The sequence below is a fragment of the Sphaeramia orbicularis genome, chromosome 18 (genome assembly GCF_902148855.1).
Source record: "Sphaeramia orbicularis chromosome 18, fSphaOr1.1, whole genome shotgun sequence".
NCBI classification, from domain to species: Eukaryota; Metazoa; Chordata; class Actinopteri; order Kurtiformes; family Apogonidae; genus Sphaeramia; species Sphaeramia orbicularis.
The window spans coordinates 3,084,200-3,108,897 of record NC_043974.1 but is presented as its reverse complement, the minus strand read 5'-3'; the positions used below and the strand labels follow the sequence as shown (position 1 = coordinate 3,108,897).

Sequence of the window (24,698 nt, the reverse complement as noted above, 5' to 3'; positions counted from 1 at the left end):
CATCCCTAATGGGGGAAAACAATCCAAATGTAGGACAGACTTTCTCTGACGATGGCAAATCAAGACAATGACAGATAAATAAAGCGCATACAGAATATATGTCGTACTTTTCACTGGATCTCTCATTCACACAACCTAAATACAGGGGTTGGACAAAATAATGGAAACACCTTCAAAAATCAACAAAATATAATTAATATGGTGTAGGTCCGCCTTTTGCGGCAATTACAGCCTCAATTCTCCGAGGTATTGATTCATACAACTTGTGAATTGTTTCCAAAGGAATTTTCAGCCATTCTTCAGTTAGAATACCCTCCAACTCTTTTAGAGACGATGGCGGTGGAAATCGACGTCTTACTTGAATCTCTAAAACTGACCATAAATGCATAATTGAGGTCTGGGGACTGTGCCGGCCATATGAGATGCTCAACTTCATTAGAAAGTTCCTCATGCCATTCTTTAACAATTCTAGCTGTATGGATTGGGGCATTATCATCTTGAGGTGAAGGTGTTTCCATTATTTTGTCCAACCCCTGTATATCACTGTTTCACCGAACAGAGGAACATGGCAGGAATGACTCCAGTCAGTCCACCTTTTCATACTTTGATGTGATAAACATTTATTAAACCCAGCTGACAGTGGTGTCACACATGTGAGTGACTGGTCCTGTTAATGAGAATGTAACGAACTCTTCAAATGGACTGAACGATGCTGGAGCAAACAGTAAAACAGACGACCAATCCCACAGTTACAGAAGGTAGTGCACCTGAGTATACAGAGGCAGCTTTGAGGGGGCAGGTCAGTTTAGATCACAGGTGTCAAACATGTGGCCCGGGGCCAAATCCGGCCCACCAGGGGTCCAGTCCGGCCCCTGGGGAATTTGTGAAATGCAAAAATTACGCTAAGATATTAACAATCATTTTAGTTCAGGTTCCACATTCAGACCAATTCAATCTCACGATAACCTATAAATACTCACAACTCACATTGTTCTCTTTGTAAATGTGAATACAACCTGAAATGTCTGAAGTGCAATTTCAATAATATTCCACCTTTTACTAAATCTTTTGTGTATTTGTAGATCCACTGTGATCTGAAAGTTATAATGTACTGTGGAAATTAAAGCAGAATAATGTTAAAATTACAATTTTTTCCCAGTTTGTTCATATTATTGACATTGTTTAAAAGTATATGTTTGTAGATGTAAACACTTTCATCATGTAATTTTACTTTTTTCACTGTAAAACATTCAGAAAAGCTTGGAGTTGACATTTCTACATTATTCTGTTATTATTTTACCGGTTCGGCCCACTGCAGATCAAATTTAGCTGAATGTAGAACTGAACTGAAATGAGTTTGACAATTAAGTTTAAAAATTCATGAAGTACGCATTACGTTAAAAAGTTTTTGTATCATCATCTGTGGAGTAAAATTGTGGAACGAATTGTGTGTGGAGAAAAACACTAACACAATTCAGTTTTAAAAAAGATATAAAGAACTGATTCTTGAGAGGTCCAGTATTTAATAATGACAGTGAGGCCTGTTTGTTTATGGATAATGTTGTACTGATAAATCTGCTGGAATTATTGAAGAAAACTGTTGAATTGTTGAGTCTGTTTGTCTGACTGTACTGACATGAACAGACTGTTGTGTATAATTCAATTACTGTGATTTGTTGTGGTTCGATGCTAAATTTAGGAAAACTGTATTGTTTGATTGTTGTTAAATTAGTGATGAAGGTGTAAAAGCACTGAGGGGTTGGATTAAATAAGTTTATGCTTCTTCTTCCTACTCCTTTTGCAAAATTCAGACTTGCACGTACTTGAAGATAGATTCTGTTCATTTAAATGTTATTTTTTTGGCTTAATTTGCTTTGTTTTGTTTCATTTTGGTTTTTGCATGTTTGAAATAAAGAAATAAATAACAGTTCATTTCTAAATGCTAAAGGTTAACTCAATTTAATATCCCAGTAGGGGGTAATTCAGTCTCTGTATTTTACCCATCCTAATATACACGGAGCCTAAAAGCAGCATTAGCATTAGCACTAGCACATTAGGAGCAGTGAGCTGTGGTTGAAGACACTGTGGACCACCTCCACATCTTCATCAGTGTCTTGATCGAGGCCACTGACAGTTCCATTATGTTCACTCCCTGGTCACAGGGCACATGTCCTAAGAGAACAGGTGAACTGTTTTTATTTTGTTGTGCTTTGATTTCCACTGAGTTGCCAAGTTGCCTTGAGCAAGCAGAAGACATTTTGAGGACTCTAAAATGACATAAAGCAGACGGTTAAACCTGCTACAAACGTCACAGGTGATGGGGTTTAGTCCTGCTCAGCCTGGTAGAGCTTGGGTTAGTCTGCTCCACCTCTGGGTTTTAAACAGGGACTACAGAGTAATGGAGTATGAGGAAAAACACCACTTGGCTCTTTAGGTATGTGGGTAATGTCAGGGCTTTTTTTTCGAGGGTGGTCTGTAGTTGAATGATTCAGATCTAGGGTAGTCAGATGGCAGATCAGGGTTTGTTTGTTTCCTTTCTTGCCAAAAACGCTCTAATAGAAGTAAATACACACAAATTCATAACTGTTGTGATCACATTGCTTTGTGCTTCCCTGTCTGTTTAACTCAGTGGGTCTCAGTCTTTTTCTGTGGCCCCTCTTTGGAGGACTATAAACCTCCAGTCCCCCTCAACCCCAACAACACTGGAACAGTGGTGCAATTATAACTTTATTCAAAGAAACATCAATATTGTAACAATACTTTTTGCTTTTCCTCGAATAATTTGTTGTGCAAATTGAAAATTAGGTAGATTTTACTTGAACTAGAAAAGCACTCGGAGAGCACAGACCTCCGCCAAGGCAGATCAGTCCCCCCCCCCCCCCCCCCCCCAATCACCAAAATTTAATCATTTGTTCCTTGTGCCAGTATTAACATTTCCTGAAATTTTCATCCAAATCCGTCCATAACCTTTTGAGTTATCTGCACATGGACGACAGACAGACAAACCAACGCCGGCAAAAACAGAACCTCCTTGGTGGAGGTAAAAATACAAATAAACTCACCCAGATTGCTCCCTCAGACAATATTATGCCAAATCAAAATAGGAATTGTCCAATTACCTCCAACTATGACAATACAGTTCCTTTTTAAGTCCACCAATCACATGTTGGTTCCACTGATGAACATGTGACCAGTATCAGTGGGTCCATGAGTCCGTTTCCATTGGACATCTGAGAACATTCAAATCCAAACTGGTCCAAAACCCAAACCTGTGTGTCCATGTGTCTTTTCCAGTCCAGTCCTTGTCCAGTGTCCAAACCTAAACTCTTTGTCTAGTCTAATGACAGATCACCCTGGCAGTAGATTGGTTTGGTGTCCGTCCAGAAAATGAGTCCAGGGTGCTCCAACCATCAAGCCTTCATGCCCTCCAAGGGGTCCCGCTCCGCAGTTTGACAAACACCAGTCTAGTGTATTTTTCATTGTCACAGGCCACGTAAACAGTGGGAATATGATCTTGTCAGAGTAAGACAACAGTTACATATTTTGTGCTTGTAAATGTATTCAATCAGTGCATTATTCTGTTTGTAAGAGCTGTGTAGAAGCAGATGTAATATTATGTACGGTGTCAGTCAAGCTAAGTGTGTAATTAGCATTTTCAAAGATGTTTCACATAAATGTTGTTACTTGTTAAGGTTCTCCAGGGGTTCAGGCCACAAACCAATATTGCACGCCTTTTAAACAGGAATTTATTTGTTAAAGTAATTAATTCTTTCATCCATTTTCTAAGATGCAATCGTTTACACTAGAAAAATGAAGGCGTGCAAAACCTTTTAGCCATCACCGCAAATTTGCTGCCTGGTTGCATCACTGTTATTGCATCCACTGGGGTGTTTTTGATGTCGGAGCGCTTTAATTGAAATGGGGGCATTAATGTTCAGGGTGTGTGCACTAATTTCAACACCCCGCACATGCACACAACCAAACATATGCAATGATGGCCGGCGTTAGCTCATACTGAGCATTTCTGGGCCTCCCATGTCATCATATATTTAATGCTGACCTTCTCAAACACAACAAGACAACTGAGTTTTTGCATCAGTGCAAGAAAATGGGAAAGTATGAGCTAACAGCAGATATTAAAGACAGTCCCCTACAGTGTATTAAACGGCACGCATGTGTCCAAGAGAGAAAAAACCAAGAAGGTATTTGACCTTTTAGCTTCTCTATAAATCAATAGTGGGTTTAAATCATTTCCGTATGGGTTTGTCTGTCTGTGTTGTGGTGCCTGTGGGATAACGAGGGAGGGATAACAAAGAGAAACGCAAGAAATTAAGAGAAAGAACAAGAGCGGAGAAGATTTAGGGATGATGGGGGATCACAGAGGGAATAAGGAGCTGATGAACCACAACAATAAAGAAAGGAGGAGAAGGAGAGAGGGATAACATGAGGATGGACTTTAATGAGCTCCCACATTAAAACACTGTCAGCACGAAGGAAAGAAAGAAAGAAAGAAAGAAAGGGACAGAATGGAGAGGAATGAAGCAATCTGACAGACGGAAAGATTCAAAGGAAGGGGAGAAGTGAAACTAAATGATAGAATGTGGACAAAGGAGTAAAAAAAAGGACAGAGAGTAAAAGACAAAACGATGGAGGAGGAGAGAGAAATGAGGGAAATGATGTAAGGAGAGGAGAGGAGAGGAGAAGAAACGAGGAGAGGAGGAGGAGAGGAGAAGAAACAAGGAGAGGAGGAGGAGGAGAGAGGAAGAAACGAGGAGAGGAGAGAAATGAGGGGAAATGATGTAAGGAGGAGAGGAGAAGAAACGAGGAGAGAGAGGAGAGGAGAGGAAGAGGAGGAAAGGAGAGGAGAAATGAGGGGAAATGATGTAGGAGAGAGGAGAGGAGAGGAGGAGAGGAGAGGAGAGGAGAGAGGGAGAGGAGAGGAGAGGAGAGGAGAGGAGAGGAGAAATGAGGGGAAATGAGGGAAATATGTAAGGAGGAGAGAGGGGAGGGGAGGAACCGAGGAGGAGAGGAAACAAGGGGGAGAGGAGACGAGAGGAGGAAAACGAGGAGGAGAGGAGAGGCAAAGGAATAGAGACGAGGAGGAGACAAGACACAAAACTGTCTCAAAAATTAAATAAGTTAGTAAGAGTCTAAGGTGAGAGAGGAAGGAAGGAGGAGAGGAGATAACACCTTTCAGCCTTAGTGTTCAGTTTGGTTTGTTCACATCAGATTTTTTTTGCACCTGTTCATATTAATCTGTCCTCTGAGAGGGAAATTGCAAAAAAATGTTTAAATACAAATATCTGATGCAGATTCTGTGTTCAGACGCTGAACCTCTGCATCCTGGACAACACCATTCTGTTCTGTCTGCAGCTATTTGACCACAAGTTTAGTTTAGGTTTTTTTTTTTTTTTTTTTAAGTAACCTAAATTTAATATCTATAATATATATATGTACATATTATCATTGTTATTATTCTTATTATTACAGACATTACACTCTCATTATTATCCAAACTGATGTTCCAGTTGTCATCATCTGATGTTCCACCCACGAACCTTAATGATTGTTCTCTTTGTTTGTCTGAAGTCTGAAGGCCAGTGGAAATAAAAAGGAACTGGTGTCCTATCATTTCTCCACACTCCCGTCACACCCAGCAGAAATGAGTTCTGGACCAAGGTAACACCAACCTCAGTTATGAGATAACTCTGTCTGTTACTAGAGACAAACCATGACGTACTCTGGGTGTAACATCAAACACAAAAAAATTCAATGTTCTATTTTCTATCCGTCTGTCATCAGTCAACACACAAACACTGTCTGGACCTCAGCGTTATCTGGTTACAGGTCATAAATAACAGCCTAAAGAAAGAAGACCACTTATTTTAAAGGAGAACTAAGCTCAGAGTGACCCTCACCCTCATCTGTCTGGATGGACCTCCTCCTTGACCCACACCTGTCTGGATGGACCTCCTCCTTGAACTGAATTATAAGCTTTCCATGTGTATGCTCAAAGCACGTCAAATACCACACACTGAGGGTTAGGGTTAGGGGTTATGGTTAAGTGAACCAGAGATCTTGGCGTAAATTGACACGCAATCAAAGGGCACTGAATAACACGCAAAAGGACAAAAATTCATACGTATAGCATGCCAAATGCCATAAGAACTGGCGTGACATACAACATGATTTCATGAGACCAGTCTCAAGTGACAAAAAACCGACCAAAATGAGAAAGAAACAGGAAAGATGTAAAGTTAGGGGGGCTACAAACAGTGGTGCTTGTAAATGTCTTTAATGCCATTATCTAAACATAAAAAGCTCTGCATCTATATTTAATTCATTAGAGATTGGAAATGCTATGCTAGCATACATTGACAACATTTGACAACTACAGCAACTAATTTAAGATCAAATTGTCAGTTCTTTTCTAAGGATAAATATATAAATGACTGTCTTTTATCATCCTGATGTAGTAAGATATATTAATTTATAACCCAGAAAACCTCTTATATAAAGCAAAACTAAAAAAATTCTAAACATGGATATTTCAACTTGGGAAATCGAATGAAGAGGAAAATCAGTGCAAGATAAGAGTATTAAAAATAAAGGAAAGAAAGTGAGGGAATAAGGAAAAGAAAGTGAATCAAGAAAACAAATGGAGAAAAGATAATCAAAGGTAGTTAGGGAGGAGATGGGGAGGGGGGTATGAAGGCAGAGGTTATGGATAAAAGAGATGGAGGGAGAGTCTGAGAGCAGTTCTAAGCAGGAACAGACTCCCACTGTACCACAAACCACAGGCCTGTCTGCTGGATGGGCCACAGTAGCACACACATGGACTCAGAGTTTCCCCTTCAGTGATCAGCAGGAGGAAGAGCTGACTGAGACAAGAGGAGGAAGAGGAGGGAGAGGAGGAGAGGGGGGAGAGGAAGAGAGGAGGAGAGGAGGAAGAGGAGGAAGGAGGGAGAGGAGGGAGGGGGGAGAGGGAGGAGAGGAGGGAGAGGGGAGAGGAGGGAGAGGAGGAGGGAGGGAGAGGAGGGAGAGGGGGGAGAGGAAGAAGAGGAGGAAGAGGAGGGAGAGGAGGGAGAGGAGGAAGAGGAGGGAGAGGAGGGAGAGGGGGGAGAGGAGGGAGAGGGGGAGGAGAAGAGGGAGGAGAGGAGGGAGAGGAGGGAGAGGAGGAAGAGGGGGAGAGGAGGGAGGGGGGAGGGGAGGGGGAGGGGGGGGGGGGGAGAGGGGGGAGGGAGGAGGGGGAAGAAGAGGGGGAGAGGAGGAAGAGGAGGGAGAGGGGGGAGAGGGAAGAGGGGAAGGGAGGAGAGGAGGAGAGGAGGAAGAGGAGGGAGAGGAGGGAGAGGGGGGAGGGAAGAAGAGGAGGAAGAGGAGGGAGAGGAGGGAGAGGAGGGGAGGGGGGAGAGGAAGAAGAGGGAAGAGGAGGGAGAGGAGGGAGAGGGGGGAGAGGGGAGAGGAGGAAGAGGAGGGAGAGGAGGGGAGGGGGGAGAGGAGGGAGGAGGGAGAGGAGGGAGAGGAGGGAGAGGAGGGAGAGGGGGGGAGAGGAAGAAGAGGAGGGAGAGGAGGAAGAGGAGGGAGAGGAGGAAGAGGAGGAAGAGGAGGGAGAGGAGGCAGAGGAGGGAGAGGAGGAGAGGAGGGAGAGGGGGGAGAGGAAGAAGAGGAGGAAGAGGAGGAAGGAGGGGAGGGAGGGAGAGGGGGGAGAGGAAGAAGAGGAGGAAGAGGAGGGAGAGGAGGAAGAGGAGGAAGAGGAGGGAGAGGGGGGAGAGGAGGGAGAGGAAGAAGAGGAGGGAGAGGAGGGAGGGAAGAAGAGGAGGAGAGGGGGAGAGGGGGGAGAGGAGAAGAGGAGGAAGAGGGGGAGGAGGAAGAGGAGGAAAGGAGGGAGAGGAGGGAGAGGGGGGAGAGGAGGAGGGAGAGGAGGGAGAGGAAGAAGAGGAGGGAGAGGAGGAAGAGGAGGGAGAGGAGGGAGAGGGGGGAGAGGAAGAAGAGGAGGGAGAGGAGGGAGAGGAGGAAGAGGAGGGAGGGAGGGGGGGAGAGGAGGAAGAGGAGGAGGGAGAGGAGGGAGAGGAAGAAGAGGGGGAGAGGAGGGAGAGGGGGGAGAGGAGGAAGAGGAGGAGAGGAAGAAGAGGAGGAAGAGGAGGGAGAGGAGGAAGGGAGGAAGAGGAGGAAGAGGAGGAAGAGGAAGAAGAGGAGGGAGAGGAAGAAGAGGAGGAAGAGGAAGAAGAGGAGGGAGAGGAGGAAGAGGAGGGAGAGGGGGGAGAGGAGGAAGAGGAGGAGGAGGAGGGAGAGGAGGAAGAGGAGGAGGGAGAGGAGGGGGAGAGGAGGAAGAGGAGGAAGAGGAGGGAGAGGAAGAAGAGGAGGGAGAGGAGGGAGGAGGGAGAGGAGGAAGAGCAGGGAGAGGAGGAGGAGGGAGAGGAGGGAGAGGAAGAGAGGAGGGAGAGGAGGAGGAGGGAGAGGAGGGAGAGGAGAAGAGGAGGAGGAGGGAGAGAGAGGAAGAAGAGGAGGGAGAGGAGGAAGGCTACTGAGATGGAAGAGGAGGAGAAGAAGAAAAGAGGAGATAGAATGAGGAGGACAAGGAGGAGGAAGTAGAGGAGGAGATGAAGAGGTAAAAAAAAGAGAGGAAGCACCAAGAAGAAAAGAGGGGAAAAAAGGAGGGGCGGCAGCAGAGAGAGAGAAAAGAAAAAAAAAAAAAAAAAGAGTAATGATGAGATAAAGGAGTAAGAAGAGAGGTTGGAGGAGGCAAATAAAAGGGAGGAGTGGTAAAGGAGAAAGGACGAGCAGCATTAATGGAAAAAAAAGAGACGAGATGTGTAGATGAGAGAAAAGAGAGCAACTGAGGAGAAGGAGAATCAATTTTACAAACTAAAATAAAACACAGTCTCTGTCCTCAGTCCTGTTGGACTACCTTTGTCCTGGTCTGTCCTCAGTCCTGTTGGACTACCTTTGTCCTGGTCTGTCCTCAGTCCCGTTGGACTACCTTTGTCCTGGTTCTGTCCTCAGTCCCGTTGGACTACCTTTGTCCTGGTTGTCTCAGTCCCACTGGACTACCTTGTCCTGGTCTGCCTCAGTCCCGTTGGACTACCTTTGTCCTGGTCTGTCCTCAGTCCCGCTGGACTACCTTTGTCCTGGTCTGTCCTCAGTCCCGCTGGACTACCTTTGTCCTGGTCTTCCTCAGTCCCACTGGACTACCTTTGTCCTGGTCTGTCCTCAGTCCACTGGGACTACCTTGTCCTGGTCTGTCCTCAGTCCCGTTGGACTACCTTTGTCCTGGTCTGTCCTCAGTCCGTTGGACTACCTTTGTCCTGGTCTGTCCTCAGTCCGCTGGACTACCTTTGTCCGGTCTGTCCTCAGTCCGGGACTACCTTTGTCCGGTCTGTCCTCAGTCCGCTGGACTACCTTTGTCCGGTCTGTCCTCAGTCCTGTTGGACCTTTGTCCCGGTCTGTCCTCAGTCTGCTGGACTACCTTTGTCCCGGTTCTGTCCTCAGTCCTGTTGGACTACCTTTGTCCCGGTTCTGTCCTCAGTCCTGTGGACTACCTTTGTCCGGTCTGTCCTCAGTCCTGCTGGACTACCTTTGTCCCGGTTCTGTCTCAGTCCTGTTGGACTACCTTTGTCCTGGTCTGTCCTCAGTCTGTTGGACTACCTTTGTCCCGGTTCTGTCCTCAGTCCTGTTGGACTACCTTGTCCGGTTCTGTCCTCAGTCCTGTTGGACTACCTTTGTCCCGGTTCTGTCCTCAGTCCTGTTGGACTACCTTTGTCAAAATTACCACATGGGGGGGGGGCTGGTTGTTATGTCATCTGCTCAATCTAATGGACAAACCCAGATTTCGTGCCACAGTACTGTGGCAGTAGACACTGTCGAAATAAAAATAAAATATTGTATTGTAAGTATGGCCTATATGTCTCTTTTTTCTTTCTCTAATTCTGTTTATCCTTCTGTTTTCTTCTTTTTTTCTAACCCTATCTTTTTTTACAGTTGCTTTTACGTTTTGATAATGTGTGCTTTGAATGTGAAACTGTTACTTGACCTTTGTAGCTCAATAAAGAGAAAGAATATACATTTAATTCAAGACAGAGTTGTGCAGAAGTCTTAGGCCACCATTAGCTTTTATAGACAGACAGTAGATGACAGCAGAGAGGAAAAAATTAGAAGATGTCAAAGAGCACAGAGGAGAAATAAGGAGAAGCCGCAGGAATCCAGGACAGAAGTCTTGGACGGCTTTAACCTTTATTCACACAGAGCAGACTGACAGAAATATCACGAGCTCCGAATTCTTTCCTCAAAATTCACAAGTGATCCACAGATTCACTGTCTTTGAACGTTACTTTCTGTGTTTGTCCAATCTGGTGGTTTTCCATGTTGCAGTCTATTAACTTCAAGTACCGCACACTTAACCAGAGCGGCAGAACATTTTCCAAGAGCTGCCATACTGTCTTTAGATTCATATACCAGCCACCGGTCTGAACAGTCACACAGCGCTCTTCAAATCCTGTGACTGGTTCAGGAGGCCACGCTGGTGTCTGTTGGTAGGAGACCAGTCTGGTCAAAACAGAATGTACGGAACTTTTGAGGTAGAACCACAATCTACAACCCAAAACAGTAAATACAAGAAATACCTTCATCACAACAACAACAGCAAAGACACACATCTGAGTAAATACTTGTCTTTCCAACGCTTCCCCAATAACCACAAGTGTAAAATCAGAACAACCTGAATCATGTCATCATCTCTGTTTCAGTCTGCAGGGGTCCGGGTTAGGGTTAGGGTTAGGGTTAGGGTTAAGGAGTACACAGACCAGGTTCGAGCACCACGCCACATAAGGAAAACTAGAAAACAGGACTTACAGAGTAACAGGACCATATGCACTGTTGAGATTGGTCTGTCATTCACCAGGGCCACTGACCGGTCTGGATCAGATCACCACTGACCGGTCTGGATCAGATCACCACTGACCGGTCTGGATCAGATCACCACTGACCGGTCTGGATCAGATCACCACTGACCGGTCTGGAACAGATCACCACTGACCGGTCTGGAACAGATCACTTCTGACCGGTCTAGATCAGATCACCACTGACCAGTCTGGATCAGATCACCCTAACATGTTTTCAAATCCTCATTCTTTCAGAATATTTACATTTGTTCATTAAACCGTTCAGGAAAAATAATTGCGTTTCACTTTCTGTTTGTGTGTGTACCATGGTGTACATGTGTGACACTGGAAATGATCTGATATGAAAATGTTCAAACAAGCTCCACTATGACCTGACCAACTATTTTTGACCACTAAAAACCACTCAGGAATCAATTAGAGAACTAATAAGGAATGGGATTGGTAAGCAGAATCTACAGTGGCATTGATATTGATCAAATCCTATCAATTCCCACCTCTAATCAGTACTTTGGTTTTGTACATCTGGTCAGTTCACGTATTTTATCAAATATGCTTTGAAATAAATGCCGATTTAAAAAGTGTATACGATCTGTCATCTAAATGTAATATATTATTACTGTTAAAAAGACTCCAAGGACTTGAAATTGAAAGTTTAGGACTTGGGACTTGGCTTGAAACTTATCAGCCTTGACTTGGGATTTGAGGACAAAGACTTGAGACTTAGTTTTGACTAGGGCTGTGTATTGGTAAGAATCTGGGGATACGATACAAATCACAATACTATGATTACAATACGATATATCACGATATATCATGATACTGTTAAAAAGGCAATTTTTTTGGTTTGTGTCTTTTTTTTTTTTAAAAGATTTCCTGGAAGAACTGAATTACACCAGAAATACATACAAATACTAAACACATTTTTATTGGATCACAACAGGGTCTAATGCTATATCACAAAATGTTTCTAATTCTCCTATTTTCCAAAGGAACTACCATGCCTCTCAGACAGTAAAAAGAGCCTTTAGAATACTTCAAATAACCATTATTTAATAAAACTGTTAAAACATAATAAGATTAGGGCTGGGTAAAAAAATTGATTTAACGATCTTAGATCGATCTCATTTTAATTTGCATAATTGATTAACAGTGGATGAGATCAATTTTTCAGAGCAGGACCGGGAGTACATGGAACCGTGGGTGGCTCCGTCTTGCGAACCCCAGGGGAAGACTTGGTCTTGTTCGTGAAAAAGACGCAGTGGGGAAACCCCCTCCTCTGGAGGTCCTCCGGCCTCAAACTCGAACCCGCAGTGTGAAGGAACTGGCCATCAGGCAAGTCGCAGAAACCGGTCGTTCTTGGAATAATAACTTGGATCCATACTATCACCTATGGCTGAGTACGGAGTTAGAGGAAGAGCAGAGCGACAATGTCCGACTGCTATGCTCCCCCCCCCCCCCAGTCAGTAGAAGCCTCCAGCCATAAAACAGAATAAAGGTGACAAAGTCCGTTCTGATCCACTGTACAAACATGGCAATGTTTCTGTCTTGTTCAGTATTTCAGAGCACATTCAGCAATTTACCTCTGAAATGTCATATTATTTCCTTTCTAATATCAATATTGATACCAGTATTGATGTGTTGCATGACTGCGGTACTCAAATAATCAGGTTACAACTCAAAATTGTACTTTGGTATCACTAAATTACTCTCAGTCAATCAATACTGAATTGAACTGAATTGATATTGAATCGAATCGAATCGAATCGTGATTAATCGATTCAGAACCTTATGAATCGAAATCGAATCGATTATGGAAATTGGCCATGATACCCAGCCCTAAAAAGATATAAATAAAGAAAACCAAAAAACAAAAATGAACCTCCGTCATATCTGCATTTGAATAAATACCTAAAAATATTGATACAGTACTTCTTAATATCAATACTGTATTGTGAAATGAAATATCGCGATATATTGCAAAACAAATATTTTCTAACACCTCTACTTGTGACTTGGTCCCACCTCTGTTAAAAGACCTGCCTTTACTGCAGCTGTTCGCCGACTGTCCTGTCAACTCAGATCGGTCTATTCCATGTCTTTGATGTACACTACAGTGAAGTTAAACTCGTCTAATCGACACTCTCCTTTCCTTGCTTTGCTAGGATTCCAGTTTGTACTGTGTGCACTCCAGGACCACACGTCCAAGCAGGGAAATCCCTTTCCAATCCAGGCAAAGCTACACTAAGCCATGCTACGCTACAAACCCACTACTCCAGGTCAGGCCAAACAATGCTACACTATGCTACAAAGGCACTACGCAGGACTAGCCGAGCCATGCTACAGTACGCTTCTGTACACCACATTCCTTACCTGCGACGACAAACCAAGTCCAGCCACGCTACAAACTCACCACCCTAGGTCAGGTCAAGCTACACACACCACAAACCAACTACATCAGATCAAGTCCAGCTACGCTCAAGTCAAGCGCTACCTATTCCTCTCCACCTCCCTTTTTCCCTTCGCATCCAAATAAAGGTTTTCTTGTTTCTCAACTACCTGTTGCACCGAGTTTTGCCTTTTGGGTCCAAAATTTAAGTATTCATCACACTTACTTTCTAAAAGTAGCCTCGACCTCTCTGATCTCTGTTTTGTCCTCCTCATATTTGTAGTTTAAGTGGCATCAACATTGTGCACAGAACTGAGTTGTTTTTTTGTTTTGTTGATGGACTTGGAAGACCACAGTGCATTCCTCCCCTCCATACAAACACACACAGATAAAACCTATCCAGTCCTCTTTGTTACAAACATGCTTACATAAAGATGGCTGTGGTCTGGGGGTGTTCTGGGTATTTATAGCGTTGCATTATTTATGTTTGTCCCACTCAGACTGTACGACAGCTTAATGAGGCCTTTGAGAGCAATAAGACCAATTATGTCTAATTAGGACTTCAAGCCTTTATTCACGTGTATATAGGGTTAAAAAATGTTCTATTGTATTATTGAGCGTACTTAAATGGTGATGGAACTAACCACTGCATCGCCATGCATTCTTTTTGGGTTTGTTTTTCGGGGGGTGGGAAAGCTGAGAAGATTTTGTGATTTGGATGGAAACTGCATACTTGAACAGATTTAAATAAGCATAATCATTAGAGGAGATAGCTAGTAAATGTACATTTGCCATTTTACTTTTAATTGTCTTTGTTTCTTGCCCAGTAAAAATTTTTTGAAGGACAAATAGAAGGATGTGGTGATAAAAGTATCAACAGCTGACAAACTTTCACTGATCCTTCTTCAGAACTGATGTGGTGATGTAAGCATGTGTTACAGTAACAGGTCACAAGCAGAAAAGTTTGTTACTGGAGCTGGCCAAGAGACGGTTAACATCTAGATCCAAAAATACATGTCAAATCACCTTTTGAAGACTTGTACAGACTTGTGAAAGTACATTACTTCTAGTGTCCAGCACAAGTTTTATGTTTTAGAAAAATGTTTTAAAAAGACTTAGATTGGCATTATATGCAGCATAAATGTCTGTTTGCATTCTTTGTGTATCAATTCAGTTCAAAGCATAAATTTGATCATATTCTATTGGACCTATATTACACTTAAGATAAGTTGTAAGGTAACAAATATCTAATAAACTGAGATAAATATGGTAAAATGTATTAAATGAGTTTATTAAGGTACTTGACTTTGTAGAAATACTAATAAATATGCTGAATAAACCACTGAACCGTGTAATTTCTCCCTTGTCCATTCATTACCCAGACACTTAGCAAAACTCTTGCTATTTCACTCCTTTATATATTGAAAAAAAATATAAACTAAAAGAATGGACACCCCTAGAGGACCAACAGTAAAGATTCAACAGTTTGATGAACACTGAAACCACATTTTAAGGCAGGTTTAATAAAATGGCCCAAAAACAAATGTTAATTTTCTGTCTATCGTTACCATTTTTGTTGTGTTTTTTTTTTTTTACTATATTTGAGCCACAAATTAGGTTTTAAACATTTTCTTCAATCACACATCTAAAAGTGCTCATTATTCCCCTTTAAAATGAGGTGTCATTCATCTTTCTACCATACAATAGTTGTGACAGGGCAAACTTATGTACGTATGTACTTCTGAACTAAGTGGACACACAAGTCTTCATGTTGATTGAAAATTCCAAAATCACCGTTGCACATTCTACTAGAACAGAACAGTTTTGACATGTGCAAAGTGTTTTTTACTCACTATGAGGTGTTCTAATCTCCCAGAGGTACAAGTTTTTTTTGTTTTTTTTTTCTGTTCCCATTTGTTCATCTTTTTAAATACGTGTTTGATAATGACGCGAGGTTAAACCTCTAGTCTGAATCACACACTAGTTTTTGCTTTCTTCCTCCGTGTTTATGGTAATCTGCCACATCACATCACCATGTTGCCATCAAATACAGAATAAAACAGATTTATTCTAACCACAGAGAGACAATCAGATTAAATGTTTACATGGCTGACTTGTGTTTTCTTCATCAACTGATTATCAAAGGTTTACACGATCCCCTCTGAACTTAATCGGAATTTCGTGCCAGTTGCTTCTGACTGAAGTGGTTACACAAGGAACTTTTATTTTGTTGTTCTGATCACTTGTGGAGTATTATTGTCTATGTAAACACAGGCCTCTGTCAACACAGGATGATGAGGACAAAGAAAAAAGATTTAGTACTTCAGATACATAACCACGTTCACTTTAAACCTGTTCACTGAGTTCAATTCAATACTTGTCACTGTATAAAAAACAAGACAGTGGTTCAAATATCTTTCAAGCAGGCGTGGCAAGACAAATATGAAAGCAAATTGAATGCAACGCAGCAAGGTTTATTTGTTAATGAAAACTAACGAAATGACGAAAACTAAAATTGAAAAAAACATTTTCGTTAACTGAAAAAAATAAAAACTATAATTAAAAGAAAAAAACGATAACTAACCGAAACTGTATTGTGTGCTTACAAAACTAACTAAAACGGATAAAAATTATGGATAACATTCCCTTCATTTTCGTCTTTGTCAACGTCGGAGTGACACGAAAGCGATTTATTTCGCTCTAGCAGTTTAAGCTAGCGGCACCATACGGTACTTCACAGTCTGTCCCTTCTCGTTATTTGTGGTTTCCAGTCGTCTTCTGGTCCCCACTCTACCTGGAAACATGGAGACTAAAGTTGGGAGAAAGCAGCAGAGTCCTGTCTGGGATTTATTTGAATATGATGAAGAAGAAGAGAAAAGATATGAAAAAACTAAAACTAAACTAAAACTAGGCATTTAGAAAAAAATGAAAATTAATAAAAACTAGCAAACCTGCTGTAAAAACTAATTAAAACTACTGGAATTAGAGACAAAAAGTCAAACTAAATAAAACTAAACTATAATGAAAAATCCAAAACTATATAAGTTAAACTACATAAAACTAAACTATAAGTGAAAAATCCAAAACTATTAGAACCTTGCATGAAGTGCATCAACATAAGGACAACAGTGCACAGTTCAAATGGAAGTAATGCGGGGGGGGGGGGGGGGGGGGTTAGGGAAGGAGTTTTGGTGTGTAACACAACTGGAGCAAGTCCAGTTCACAGTACTGTATGTGGGAGATGTGGTATTGGTATGGAATGAATATGAGTATCTATCTATCTATCTATTGGGGGGTGTTGGCTGGGGTGAGAAAGGGGGTACAATGTTCAACATCCTCACTGCCTGGGGGTACAGGCTGTGCCTCAGTCTACTGGTTCTGGCCTGGATGGATCTGTACAGGTGCTGTGGAGGTCAGCTGGGTCTCGCAGGATGTTGAACACTCTTCTCAGACAGTGTTTGATGAAGACAGAGGTGATCTCTAGGAGGCTGATCCCAATGATCCTCACCACTCTTTGGCTGTTCAGCGTTGGTGCAGCTGGAGAACCACACCAGAAGTCCCATAAGCCAGCACACTTTCTACCGCACGATAATAGAGGTTGGCCAAAATAAGAGTCACTGCTGAGCCCGTCCAACAGCTGAGGCCGCATTAGTGCCCCAGGTCTGATCGTCCGTCACAGTTAAACCCAGGAATTCAAAGCTTTCAGTCTCTCCTCCACCTCCCCTTCAATGTGAAGTGCTGATGGATGGGTTGTCCAGACCTACAGAAGTCCACATCATTTCTTTAGTCATCTTTGTATTGAGGGGCCAGACTGTGCTCCTTAAACCATGCTGCAAGTTTTTCCACCTCCACCCCGTAAACAGTCGAAATTGTACATCGTGGCTGCATAGTCTCTCCACCATGGAGGTATGTGTGCACTAATAATTGTTGGTGTAGATGCTCAAACCTCCACTGATCTTCTTATCAGACTCTGCAGTCCCATCGGCTCAGTGCACAGCAAAGCCAGTTAGCTCAATAGACACATCTGGGGAGGGTGGGTTCCAAGGCTCATCTCTGTAGATCAGGCTGCTACAGGTGGCTAAGGTCCTCCATAATGCCAGTACCAGTCAGATTTCATCCATCTTGCTGTGGATCAACGAGCTTTAGAGGAGGAAGACGGTGGGAAGCGGTGGTTTGAATGGGTTAGCCTAGGGCTGTCAAGCTCATTTTAGTTCAGTTCCACATTCAGCCCAATCTTGATCTCCAGTAAAATAATAACAGTGAAAAAAGTAAAATTAAATTATGGTCATGTTTACATCTACAAAAATCTGAATAATGTGAACAACTGGAAATGTCTTAAAAACAACTGCAATTTTCACAATATTCTGCCTCAGATTTATCAGTTTATCCTTTACACATGTGCATTAGAACTGACATTACAATTACAAATATACCAACATTTAATAACAGACAGAATATTGGTACAATTGCATGTACTTCTCTTAAGACATTTCAGGTTATTCAAATTTTTTGTAAAATAACAGTTTTTTAATATAAACATTTTCATGTAATTATACTTTTTAACACTAAAACAAAGAGAAAATTTGCTGTTTTCATTATTTCTGGGTTTAATATGATAGTATTTGTCTGGTCTGACCTACTGAAGATCTAACTGGTCTGTATGTGGAGTCTGAATTAAAAGGATTCTGACATCCTCGATTGTTAATATCTTCAGTGTCATTTTTGTATTTCACAAATCCATCCTACGGGCCAGATTGGATCCTTTGGCGGGCCGGATTTGGCCCCTGGGCCGCATGTTTGACACCTGTGGGTTAGTCTTTAGCTGGGCCCACATGCCCCCCCCCCACATGCCTGTCTTCTACTTCCGCTCGCAGCACCTCCTCCTCCGATGCGCTGCAGCAGGAGTCCCAGGAGGTGATCTGGTGATCTCAAGAAGGATGAAAGTATCTGCTGGTAAGTTCCATCGGCGAACTGAAGAAGTTCAGCACAGCTGTATTTATGCACATCTAACCGATGGCAGTGCAAAATAATCAGTATCAGCACAAGTGAGATAATACCAAGCTGCTGGACAGAGCTACTATCTGCTGCGCCTGTGCACCACCATGACCTGTACGTTAACATGGGGGCATTAATGAGTGGTGTCTCTGACAGGATGTCCGTTTCATCTGTGTATTTATGATTCAGAGTGAAACTAGACCATCTGAAAGTGGATTTAGAGGACTGGAGAACGGTTTCCCGCTCAGGTCCTCCCAAAGAACAACAGAAAGGACGAGAATATAAAGAGAAAAAAGGATAAGAAATGAAAAGAGGGAAAGAAGAAAAAATTAGGAAAATCTTAAAACTTAGAGCAAAGACAACGAGGCGAGAGGGGGGAGACGTAATGATCAGTGACGAGCACAGGTCTTGCAGTTGCCGTTGACAACCACAAACCGCAGAGATGGCTGCCATGTGACCACGTCAGAACAGTTTATTTTTGCTGCGACGCCATTGACGGACACACACTGACACAGCCTCAGATACAGACACACACACATTCAGACTCACCTTTAACTCCGCCACACACACACACAACACACACAACACACACACACACACACACCACACACACACAGATGTTCTTCTGTGGAAAGGACCAGTGTTTCATACTTGCCCCTTTACACTTATGGTCATAACACCATACGCCTGAAAGAACTCACATGTACCCACTCAACTGAGATAAACAGTATTAACGGCTAAATGTCATAAACACACACACAGACAAAGAAATACACGAACATCCGTCACATACACGGAGAAAATTCCTGGATGATTCACTATTAAACCACTCACAGTAGGTTCAGCTGTAATGAGAAGCAACTGGAGAGCAAAAGTTCAGCTACTCTAAAGAAAAGTGCTGTTCTTTGAGGCTGTTGCTTTGCCAAGAACGAACAGCACCTTATTTGTGATGTAATCGATGTATTTTTGGGATGTGTAAGGCCTAGGCCAAATGTACATGGCTATGTTTTAGAACAGTTTCTCCTCCTTCATTCTCTAAAGCAGCGCTGTCAAACTCATTTTAGTTCAGTTCCACATTCAGCCTAACATGAAATAAAGTGGGCTGCACCAGTAAAATACTATAAATAATAGGATAAGAACTTATAAATAATGTTAACTCCAAAGTTTTTTTCTATGTTTTTGAGTGAAAAAAAGTCAAATTCCGTAATGAAAATGTTTACATCTGCAAACTGTACTTGAACATAACATGAACAAGTATGAACCTGAAAATTCTTAAGAAAAATCAGTGCAATTTGAACAATATTACACCTCAGTTTATCATTTATACATGTGCATCACAACTTACAGATCACAGTGGATCTACAAATACACACATTTAATAACAGGCAGAATATTGTAAGTAAGTAAATTTTATTTATAGAGCACTTTTCACAGACAGAGTCACAAAGTGCTTTATCAGTTCAAATTGGTACAATTCCACGTACTTCTTTTAAAAAAATTCAGTTTATTCACATTTTTTGTAAAAGGCTAGTCTGTAAATCTAAATATTTTTGTGTAATTTTACTTTTTTTTTTTTTTTTTTTTTTACACTAAAACAAAGAAAAATTTGTAGTTTTCATTATTTATAGGTTATTATGACAGTATTTTACTGGTCTGATCCACTTGAGATTGAATTGACCTAAAAGGATTTTAACATCCTTGATTGTTAATATGTTCAATGTAATTTCTGCATTACACAAATTCATCCCAAGGGCCAGATTGGACCCTTTGGCGGGTCGGTTTTGGCCCCTGGGCCACATGTTTGACACCTGTGGTCTAAAGGAATCCTATCCAGACAACCGCTGATTAAATAATGAAATGACAGACAGGACCATCCACATGAAGAGGTATAAAAACCATATTTTAAGTAGGGCAGTCAGGATCTGTTCATGGGATTTGCTGACAATAAGTAAAAGTAAATCATAAACACAGGTGATGGCATTTACACGAGTCAAAACAATGTGTGGTTTTGCTGGTTCTCTGTAGAAGCTTAACTGGTTCTGAAAAGCAACTGAACCAACATTTGTTATGATGACACGCTCTGGCAAATGTAAGTGTCCCATGTCAGCTGTACCGTTAGCAGCAGAACGCTTCATCTAAATATGACAATGTGATGAACATAATATTAGGTCTGGTTACAGATTGATTAACTGGAGAACTGCTTGAGTGACAAACAGCTTATGGCTGAGACGTTCCTGACAACATGAAGGACATCAATAATTCAGTGGAGGTAGGGAGTGGACACAGACTGTCCACACAGCAGGTCTTAATGCACAGTTCAGATTTTTTATGTGAAATCTGATTTTTTTTGTGTGTGCTCGTTCATATTCCACATTAAATACGACTTCTGTCAGTTTTGAGTGTGAACTGAACGTGACCCTGAAGTGACCCACATGCACTAAAGAGGTCCTGAAGTGACCCACATGCACTAAAGAGGTCCTGATGGAATACGTGACCACGCAGACACACACTGTTTACAGAAGGAAATACAGTTTTCCTCCGCTCCTCCTCCTGAGACCAACAACTGGGACGTTTATTGCATTTCAATAAATGTGACCTGGACATTCAGACTGAAGTCACATTGGAAAATATCAGATCTGTATCAGATTTAGGACCACATATGAAAGTGGACTGGGTCAGATTTAGGACCACATATGAAAGTGGTCCGGGTCAGATTTAAGACCACATATGAAAGTGGTCCGGGTCAGATTTAGGACCACATATGAAAGTGGTCTGGGTCAGATTTAAGACCACATATGAAAGTGGTCTGGGTCAGATTTAGGACCACATATGAAAGCGGTCCGGGTCAGATTTAGGACCACATATGAAAGCGATCCGGGTCAGATTAGTGCTGTTCAGACTGTCTTTAACAGGTCAGATACAGGTCACATATGGGAAAAAAAAATGGGACTTGAGCCACATTTGGCTGCAGTCTGAACGGAGCCTTTGAGTGCATATTACATCTCTGAGAGAGAGCGATTATGTGCTCTTTTAGAGGACGACATGACAAAATGTGACAAATATAGTGTGATGATGACAAAAACTGCACTGACATGGCAACATTTCAGATATGAAGCAGATGAAAAGGTGAAACAAAAAAGAAGGAAAGAAAGCATCCTTTCCTTCCTGCTGCTTCTTCTTCTTCTAATATAGTGTTCATTAGTGGGTGGAAAATCAGCTTAGAGGAGCGTTACCTCCAACAAATGGACTGGAGTCACTACACTCTCGTTCACGGGCTCAGACAGTTTTGTTTCGTTCCACCTGGGAGTGTCTGTTGAACCAGGTGTGACATCTACTGGTCTGGGTCTGTTTTCAGTCGAACTCCAGGCCTTACTTAAAAGCAGGGCTCTCAAACTCATTTTCCTCCAGGGGCCACATTCAGCCCGATTTGATCTCCAGTGGGCCGGACCAGCCAAATAATAACATAATAACATAAATAATGACAATGCAAATTTTTGTCTTTGTTTTAGTGTAAAGAAAAAAAAAACATAAAATTATGAAAATACTTACTTTTATTAACTATCCAAACAAAAAAGATGTGAAGAACCTGAAAAAACTGAAATTTCTTAAGAAAAATAAGTGCATTTTTAACAATATTCTGCCCCAACTTATCATTTCTACATGTGCATTATTGATCAGATCTACAAAGGCACTAAACATTTAGTAACAGGCAGAAAATTGTTAAAATTATGCTTAATTTTCTTTAGACATTTCAGGTTGTTCATATTTGTTCAAGTTATTCACATTTTATTTTTACAGGATAGTTTGTAAATGTAATTTTCATAATTTAATATTATTTTTTGCACTAAAAGACAAAAAATTTGAAGTTGTTAATTCAAGATTTTTTGCTAAATTTAAGATTTTTTTTGGCCTCAAGATTTTTTTTTACTTAATTCAAGATTTTATTTTTTTTTGCTTAATTCAACTTTTTTTCCTTAATTCAAGCTTTTTTTTTTTTTTTTTTGCTTGATTCAATTCAAGACTGTGGAATTTTTGACTTTGCAAAAACATCCCACGGGCCAGACTGGAACCTATGGCCCCCGGGCCACATGTTTGAGACCCCTGCTTAAGAGGATGAGGACACAGGGATTTACCTGTTCAGGTATGAGCAGCTCCTCATCATCAATGTGGACAAAAACATCTCCAGAAATTAAGTCTGGCCTCTCACCTGAAGGTTAAAAAACACAGTGTTTTACCATTAAGGTTCATTAATGCAGTGAACAGTTCTACAGTGAGGGAAATAAGCATCTGATATGCAAACATGTTTGAATGAAAGCGCTCAAATGCTAGTTACAACTTCCTGAAAACCTGCCAGTTCACACCACTGCAAACGTATCATTTCCATAGTAACGACTCACTGTACTGTTCTGACGGCAGCTTTCTTATTATGGATGTTAGAAAATGTCAGTTCTGCAATATATCGTGATATTTCATTTCACAATACTGTATCGATATTAAAAAGTACTGTATCGATATTTTTAGGTATTTATTCAAATGCAGACATGGTGGAGGCTCATTTTTGTTTTTCTTTATTGTTTATATTTTATTTATTATTATTTAACAGTGTTTTATTAAATCATGGTCATTTGAAGCATCCTAAAAGCACTTTTTACTGTCTGAGAGGCAGAAGGTAGTTCCTTTGGAAACTAGAAGAATTAGAAACATTTTGTGATATAGCATTAGATCCTGTTCTGATCAAATAAAAATGTGTTTAGTATTTGTACATATTTCTGGTGTAATTCAATTCTTCCAGGAAATAATCTTTTTTTAAAAAAGAAACAAACAAAAAATTGCCTTTTTAACAGTATCATGATATATCGTATTGTGATCCTAGTATTGTGATTTGTATCGTATCACCAGATTCTTGCCAATACACAGCCCTATTTCTTATGCTTTTGAGTCAGTGAGAGTTTGTTTTTAATGTTTTCACTGTTTCAATGCAGCTATAATAAATACATCACAAAGTCCTGTCAAAGTTCTGTGGGTCAGAGGAGGTGGTGTCGCCTCAAATAAGCCCAGAAAATCTACACTGTTTCAGGCTGTCGACACCTTTAGCCAGCTTGAACTGAAGTGAAATGGCTTCGTTTACAACATTTCCTGCACCTTTTTACCTGCAACGTCCTAAAACCCTGTTGCAAATCTTTGGTCTGAACTGAACTTCAGAATGTTTAAGAATGGACCAAAACCATACCATGGTGAGTGATCAGTTTCTTCATACTGAAAGCCTTAAAATAGTCAGTGAAAACAAAGCATGTATTAAATTTCATGTACGCTGTTAATTGGTTGTAATGTTAAAATTTCTTCATCTGTGTGAATTTAGACTAATATCTGGTCAGAATTTCATGTGAATTAGTTCATTGGTTCAGTGTTGAATAAAGCTGACTGCTCATTTCCTCCCACTGTCCACAGTATTCATGTAGCTCTGTGTCTTACTCCTCCATCCATCCTCCTCCTCCTCCTCTTCCTCCTCCTCGGTGCTGCACCGGTAGTCCTCCAGTAAACGGACGGTGCACTGACCCACCACCGGCTTCCTGCCAAACTGACGGTTATCGATGACTTTGATGACTATCGGTGGCATGTAGAGCTCCTCACGGGGTAGTCTCTGAAGAAAGACAATTTAACACGTCAAATATAGATAAATACAAGAAAAACAAGAAAAGCACTTGGAGAGCACAGACCTCCGCCAAGACAGATCTGTCACCCCCCCCCATCACCACCAAAATTTAATAATTTCTGCCTTGTGCCAGTATCAACATTTCCTGAAAATTGTATGAAAATCCGTCCATAACTTTTGTGTTATCTTGCTAACAAACAAACACGCAAACACACAATGCACAGTGATCACAATACCTCCTGGTGGAGGTAACAATTTAGTACTACTTTGAGCTTTGTAAAATGATTAGAATGAAAGTTATTAACAAATTACGAAATTGACGTTGGTTGCCATTGTAACCGGAAGTCACATGACCTAATTTCGCCAAATTTGGCAAGTGGAAAGAACTTCTCCTAGGTCATCCGAGGTCAACAAAAAATGGTGTCATTTGAAAGCTCATATACGAGTTCCTGTATGTCGATAATTTAACGGTGTTGGCTAACTGGTGTCATTTTCGAGTTATTAGTTAGCATTTGAATGTAAGAGAAACAAACTGTGACCCCCCCCGCAAATTCCCTTTGTAACTGCTTCTATAATTTTCGTTGAACAGCAACAACCAGAACTTATGTCATAGAACATATGTCTATGGATGTGCAAAACAAATTTCATAATGATATTTCATTCAAGAATCGCATTTTTTTAATGATTTTTTGAAAATGGTGCATAAAAAAATAAGTCAACAGAGCGTAATGGAAGAGAAACGGAGCGGAACGATATTTTGTACAAA

At 41.3% G+C, this 24,698-nt stretch overlaps 1 protein-coding gene across 1 annotated transcript in view; it reads right to left on the bottom strand.

Moving 5' to 3' along the window:
• dysf (dysferlin, limb girdle muscular dystrophy 2B (autosomal recessive)) overlaps positions 1 to 24,698 on the bottom strand; it is a 285,908-nt gene that overhangs the window by 143,150 nt on the left and 118,060 nt on the right. Inside the window, exons 40-41 of the mRNA XM_030162629.1 lie at positions 23,752 to 23,920; positions 22,413 to 22,486 (exon numbers count right to left, since the gene is read on the bottom strand). Coding sequence (XP_030018489.1) covers positions 22,413 to 22,486; positions 23,752 to 23,920 — 243 coding nt within the window. The remainder of the gene's footprint in view (positions 1 to 22,412; positions 22,487 to 23,751; positions 23,921 to 24,698) is intronic.